Source organism: Dermochelys coriacea, chromosome 1 (assembly GCF_009764565.3).
Source record: "Dermochelys coriacea isolate rDerCor1 chromosome 1, rDerCor1.pri.v4, whole genome shotgun sequence".
In the NCBI taxonomy this organism is placed as follows: Eukaryota; Metazoa; Chordata; order Testudines; family Dermochelyidae; genus Dermochelys; species Dermochelys coriacea.
The window spans coordinates 178570777-178577977 of record NC_050068.2 but is presented as its reverse complement, the minus strand read 5'-3'; the positions used below and the strand labels follow the sequence as shown (position 1 = coordinate 178577977).

Here is a 7201-nt window from a genome sequence, read left to right as displayed (position 1 = left end):
CTTCAACTTCTATCCATTGGATTGATTTATTTAGGGTTAGTTTAGGTTACTTAAGTTTATTTGCCCTTTTCACATATTGACTCCTTACATTATTTTAACATAAATTTGAAATGTGAATACATTTTATTTTTCCCCCCAGTAAAATTACAATACACACTTCGACAGTACTATTAACCAACTTCTTATGCCAATTAAACTTTGCTGCACTAACAATACCAATGAAACACATGAAGAGGTCATACTTTTTCCTGAACAAGCTGTAGCCAGTAAACAAATTAAAAAAACAAATTGGAAAACTAAGTACCCCCACAACATCCCCTTTTTAAAAACACATTATTCACAATACATGGTTTTGGTTTAAAAAAACAGAAATAATACTTTAAAAAAATAGTAAATTAAACTGCATTTAAAAAAATATATGTATTGTGGTTTGTTGGAAGTACACTGTATAGAAAAGAGGGAACAAAAGAAACATCACCTGTAAGATAATGGAGACACTTTGTGATACACACTGACGACTTATTATGTAATTTTAAGCAAATTATTAATGAACAAAAACATACAGAAGCAGATGGACAAGTTAGTGAATGTCATGGTACTGCACAGCTTTAATACTGACACACATTCACTTTCCAGTGGAATAGATAAAACATATCTGAAAGTCAGTGGGATGGCTTTTGTCAACTTCTCATGATTCCAATTTTAATATAATGACAAAGGTGTTCCACCAAAGCTCAGCACAAGTGTTCAAATCAAATCCTCTGTAGTCATATTGAAATGTTTCCAGAGCAGCAAAATGTGAGAAGTGTGCTGAAGACTCTGTATCTTCACCTATCAGAGTCAGCAAAAATCTGATGCCCTTTTTACCTTTGTTGAATATTTTTGTACATTTATAAACAATGGCTTTAACTATATCCATTTAATCAGCAGGAAAATTACATATATTCATTGGTTACATATATAAATAAATTCATACATTTTGTTTGTTTTTGTCTTGTAATGGGATAAATAACAGATTTGACCTTAAACGTTTAAATACCAGTTTTTGATATTTGACAGTGCTGAATACAATTGAAAACTGTAGTGTTTTATTGTATAATGGAATAGTTAAATAAAATGAAAAGAAACACATATATTTAGCAGTGTAATTTACTTGTCCTAGGACTTTGCCATCACTAAAAGTGTACTTCATTTAATACTGGTGAACTCCAAGGCGATATACAAAACAACATAGACAGGATATACTTCAAGGGTGTTTAAATGCAAACTTGCATTCATGATTAGGTGATTAATAGAAAAAAGCTGTGGGATGTACTATTTAAATTAAGTATTGAATGAATGTGGTATACAATACATGTAAAGTATTCTAACAAATGTTTGAAAAATTTACTCATTGGGATTTTGGAGGTGCAGAAAAACTAGAGAAAGTCATGAAAACTAATGATGAGACAGGATGCTGTTATTAATGTCCACTTACAGAGTTTGGTTTATTCAAAAAGTGTATAAACATGCGTTACTTTGTTATTATAGTAGGGTTTAAATTCACGCGTTAAAAGTAGGTCAAAGTTTTTTTGTTTGTATCCAATTTCTGAGAACATACTGCATTGAAAGAAAAATATTTACTGCAAACTGAACATAATTTTACCATTGCTTTCTTTTTCAAACACTAAGAATTTTACTACAAATTCCGTGGATTCAACTTCAGTTATTGAGGACTTCAGTTAATAAAACACAAAAGTTTCTAGACTGCATAAAAAACAACTCATGTAATGAATTTCAGTGGTGCAGCTCTATCCTCTATTTTACTATACATGTATTGGAAAGATGAACTAAGATACTCCAACATATTTCATTTTTCTGAAGCATCTTGAATATGTCTCAATAATAAATTGCATCTTTAGCTAATTGTTAGGTAATCCCAGAGTTTATATTGTTTCTTTTTCCTGGGAGAATTTCTGCATTACATGCTGGCTTTGACAGATTAATTATGGTAATTCTTTTTAAAATGTAACTTAAAAACAGCTTTAGTGAAACACCTTAATTTCTTTTGTTTGTAGAAAGTTCCCCCCCAACCTCCATTATTTAATTATATTGGGCAGGTAAAAACTGACCCTAAGAGTTGAGAAGCTTAGCGTTCTATTCAGAGGTCATAGTTCAACTCTGTAGACTCTTTTTTTCATATTCACTCTTGAAACTCACATTTTCATCTTTTGACAACCCCCCCTTTTTTTTAAATAGTAAGAGCAACCATGTTGCTTGCTATTAAGAGATTTAATTCTGTCCCTGACATCTTTGCTAACATCAGTTTTGCCTGTCATCTTCCTATTGCGACACCCCAATGGAAAACCATTTACCATACTCCGTTACATCCAGCATTATCCAACATAGCTTACAGCACATAAAATGCTCTTCACACATTCAGTCTTCTTCTTCTTCTTCTTCTTCTTCTTCTTCTTCATGTCACGAGGAGTAGAGTTTTGTGCTTATCACCAAATAAAATTGCAGTGCAAACTTTAAACATAAAAGTTACACAATTAAAAGTTAATATATGGCACCACAGCCTATTAATTCACATATAGTACAACAGACCAATAAGAACAGACAATAATATGAATATAGCTAAAAAGAAAGTGAGCTTGCATAGCGATGCAACAAAAGAAATTATATACAGAGGGAAATCCTTTTCATCCTGGAGGGTGATTTTTTTTCTTTCTTTTTTATATACTCCTGACAAGAAATAGTTTAAGGTGGATGGTGTATTAAAGAGACGAACACAAGTATCTGTGGGATATGTGTGGCTGTGTGTCTTTACATTGCATTTACAGTTCTTTTAATAGTACATAAATAAAGAAAATGTTCATTGCACTGTTTAGTGTCATCACTTCCATGAGTTCAGACCTGATGGTCCTTCAGAGCAGCTTGGGATGTCTCGTCTCAACTACTCTATAAAAAGAAAAAGGAGAAAAAAATGCACCAAATAAAACAAATCCTCTGGCCACATTACCACAGCACATCACATAAACTTATTGGATTTTTTAAAATTGCTTTTAAAATTGCAAGTGGTTGACTTTAAAAATTCTACACGGAAGACCAGTTGTAGTAAAGAGACCAAATACGTCTTCCTGTGTGCGTGTAGGTCATGAGACAACTGCAGTCTCTGCCTTAGCACTGTGTGGTAACTGCAAGTAAATACTGAGGGTCTGGTTCTCTGCTGTGCCTCATGAAGTGCCTGTACTGAGAGTCCACTGGGATGTGAGTGTGTGTGTGTGAGGGGGGGAATCCTTCCCTAACTGATTAATAGGACTAGTGTAAATGCTAACCAAGGGCTTGATCCAAAGCTCACTGAAGTCAGTGAAAGTCTATCCATTGACGTACCAAGCTTTGGACCAGACACTAAGGCCTTACTTCTTCAGGCAGATACACATAGGTAGACACAATGTCTGCAGAAGTCCAATGACAAAGGGACTCCTTGTAGCGAACCTATGTACCTGCTCAGATATTATTGGACAAATCTAGTGTAGGTACAGTTAAACAGGATTAGGTACAGTTATAGGGTTGATTGTATCTAAGAAACATTTGTTTGAATAGATCTATAAAGAATATTCTGTTAGCACACTGTAACTGCTGTCCAGGTAATATCTGTTATGCAATTACTGCAAAAGTACCCTATTTATTGCTTTTACCAGAGAGAGAATCAGTGAACAGAAGTGAAAGAAATATGTAAGTGGGAAAGAGCAACAAACTTAATATTTTTAAATGACCTCTGTATCTTTTTCAAATGGAACATCTATGCTGAAGTCAGACCTGGGGCTCAATTTGGATATCAAGTAAAACCTGGTTATTTTGTTATGTACTACAAGTGTTCTCCAATTGTGTCACTTTTAAATTGCACTGCATGTGGAAATGATTAACATATTCTTTACCAGAGTGATATACCAATTTTATGGGCCAGATCCACAGCAGAAGTGTGCTTGGCAGAGCTCAGAAAGAGAGATGCAAAGATGTCTTAAAGGCAGCTTTGCATTCCTCTTATCCTGGGGCTGCTCTGTGATGGGTTGGACTCCTAGCTACCTATGGCCTTATGGCATTGTCATGGAAACTGGGGCCCATAGAATAGTAGCAAAGTCTAAGCCGCATCCCTTTTCCTCTGGCCACATTCCCTGCATTGGTTGCATGATGGTTCACCCTAAGGCCTTGTCTACACTGACAGTGGCATGTAGCATAGGTGTAACTACATGCCTCTTTGAAAAGCGGGCTGCATTCATACAACGGTGTGTAGCTACATGATTCAGTGAAAGGCTCTGGCAAGGGGAAGGCCTTGCGGAAAGACACTAGCAACAGGGAGATTCCAGAGCCTTTCCCTACTGCCAAAGCTTTTCCCTGTGGAAGGCAGAGGGACACTACACAGCTAATAACAGGAATGTAGTTTGGGGGAAGCACTTCTTGGGCATGAATAAAGCCGTGTAGGATACATACCCTGAGGTTTGGGCGTGTCTTTATTCTACTCACCTAAGCAATGCCTGTCTATGCTGTTATTTATACCTGTGCTGGAGGGTGTACAATGTATGCACTTTACATGCCAACATACATGGAGGCCTAGCCTGAGATACCTTATGTACAGGAGAGCCTTCTGCTCTGGAAAATCCAATACTGACATTGCTCTGCACTGACAAACATCAGCAGGGGTCAGTTATCAGCCTTCTATAAAGGAGCTGATGGTGTGGTGAGAAAGTCACAGAACCTCCCCCAAGACTTCTGGCCTCAGGTGTGTTCTCACTGTGTTTCTCAGGCAGCCAGAACACCACAGTATTTGCTGTTCTTGTTACTAAAAGGTCAGCTTCTATGACCTAACAGTCTTTGAGGTCTCAGATGAATGTCATCTAGTGATGTATACACAGAATGGTACCAGGTATGACACATACATAGTGGTAATAAATTTGGGAAGGAGTTCTGCTGGGCTGGGGAACTTGAGAAAAAGGGAGGCACACTTACTTTGGGATGAGCAAAAGGGAGACTGAATCAGGGGGCAGAGAGGAGAGAGACAGCTGAATGGGAAAGAGAGGGGGTAAAGAAGGGGAGTGATAAGTTTGCCTGCTGTAACCAGCCAGGAATAGAACAAAGGCCTCTTTTTAATGCACTTCTGTAACATCATCAACAATGCCACTTTCAGGTCAAGTAACTTGAATTTGGCCAAAAAATTCTAAAGGATAACGAGTAATTCTAACCAGCTGATCTGATGTGTTTCCCTTTACACTAGAATCACAGATTCAAGGATGTGTTAAATAGATGACCCTGGCATGAGTCACAGTACAAACACAGATTTCACCCTTCACCATGATTTTTAATCTAAGATAAATCTAAAGGCACAGAAAGATAAATTTCAATCATTCACCTTTTTCACAAGGAAGTGACCTCTCAGAGATGACAGAGATCTGGGTCAGAATCACATCTGACTGACAAACTGAGCTTCCCTCTCTCTGGAGTTCAATCTTGCTTCATTGAAAATTATAATATAAATTTGTTTTTTCTTTTTTAACATTTGAATTGCAGCAAGAAAGACACTTACATAATTCACCAGTAAATTGTCCTGGATTATTTGATCCCATATATCCTACATCAAGAAGGTCACTGGCATTGCGTTGGTGACCTCCTCGCAAGGCTTCACCTTTTCTGGGTCCAGTCGATCCTTTAGAAGAAGCTGTTCCTGAAGAGCTGTGACCACCTGGGGATGGGAAACTGGGCTTACTATATGGCACCAGGGCCTCTTCTAGAAAACACAAAATCAAATCATGAACATATTATTAAACAGCATTATCCAGGTGTGGACATCAAACTCACCCAGTGTATATTGCATTTAGAAAGGTTTTATTTTCTTTTATTTTGCCTTATGATATGGCAGTAATACCAAAAAGCCTCCCTGTGCATCCTAAACTGCTTCCACAGATAATGAAACCAATGTGTTTGCATGTAAACTTATAAACTAGTTTGAATTAATTATAAAATGAGATTCCTTGTGAACAACTAGATGATGAATCACAGATTGCTTAATAGAAATAGCTGCACATACAATTTCCAGAATAATGTAATGATTAGATTTTTCTTTAAGCTTCTAGGAGTGTGTTTTTTCTCCTCTTCTTTAGTTTAACTTATGGTAACACCGCTTCAATCAATTTAGATAAAGAACTCTGGTATCAGCTAATTTAATTAGCTTCCTGCAGCTCAGTAATTTCCAACCATAGAAAGTACATTGGAAAAATCTTATTTTGCAAATAATCCTATTACTTAAATATTTGTGGGGGAATAAATCTTTCCATGACACTGTTTCAGGGGCACTACATGGTCGTCATTGAACAAAGGTTTCCATCCCACTCAGTTTACCTCTCCTCTTGCGCAGATGAAGGATTGTAAGAATAGGTGTCTTGGGACACAGAATGTCTTTGGGGAGAGAGGGATTTATTTCCAGTGATCATAGGCTTGCACCTTTGTGTTTGTACAGCACTTAGCAAAACAGGGCCTCAAACCTGATTGGGTCCTCTGGGCATTTTGGTAATAACAGTAGCAGCAGCAAACAACAGAATTAGTTTGACTCCCAAACGGAGGAGTTTGGCTGTTTATTTTGTAGAACTATTTTTATTTTCTTGTTGTACACACAGCAATCTAGCTGTTTTGACTGAATCTTGAGGAAGAAACCTGCATTACTAGAGCACCGAATCAGCAAGGTACTTAAGCATATGCCTAATTTTAAATACATGAGTAGCCCCCACTAAAGTCAATGGGACAACTATATGATTAAAGTATGCACTTGCTTAAGAACCTTCCTGATTCAGGGTTAAGATTTTTTCCCCCTCTACCTATTGCTCAACCATTTAACTGGGTTTTTTAAAAGTGGGCAGAGACAGGGAGGGAGAAGTAGAGAGGGAGTAGTGGAAAAGGAAGAGGGAGATAAGAGATTATATTTGACTCTCTTCCATAATCTTAGCGCCAATACGTTTAGAATACTATCACTGCAGGATATCTGCTTCATATGCTATTATTGTGCTGTCCTTGTTGAAACGTAAGCAAACATTTAAAACACATAGCAAAATGGCATTTAGCTATCGAAGACTTTTAAATTTTATTAGCAGTTCTTTTCACAGCAAACCCTAACAATAGAATCAGAGGGAAACTCTTTCCAACAGCTGGGTGAAATATGCAGCAACCT

General features: G+C 37.0%; 1 protein-coding gene across 26 annotated transcripts in view; it reads right to left on the bottom strand.

The window, feature by feature from the left end:
• Positions 1-584: 584 nt before the first annotated feature.
• ROBO2 (roundabout guidance receptor 2) overlaps positions 585-7201 on the bottom strand; it is a 1574290-nt gene continuing 1567673 nt past the window's right edge. For 24 of the 26 annotated variants that reach the window (XM_043509447.1, XM_038413374.2, XM_043509467.1 and 21 more), the window contains 2 exons: positions 5567-5767; positions 585-2943 (listed from right to left, as the gene is read on the bottom strand). In XM_043509447.1, the coding sequence (XP_043365382.1) occupies positions 2942-2943; positions 5567-5767 (203 nt within the window). In that variant the 3' untranslated portion in view covers positions 585-2941. The remainder of the gene's footprint in view (positions 2944-5566; positions 5768-7201) is intronic. The other 2 variants (XM_043509509.1, XM_043509474.1) reach the window with 1 other exon arrangement.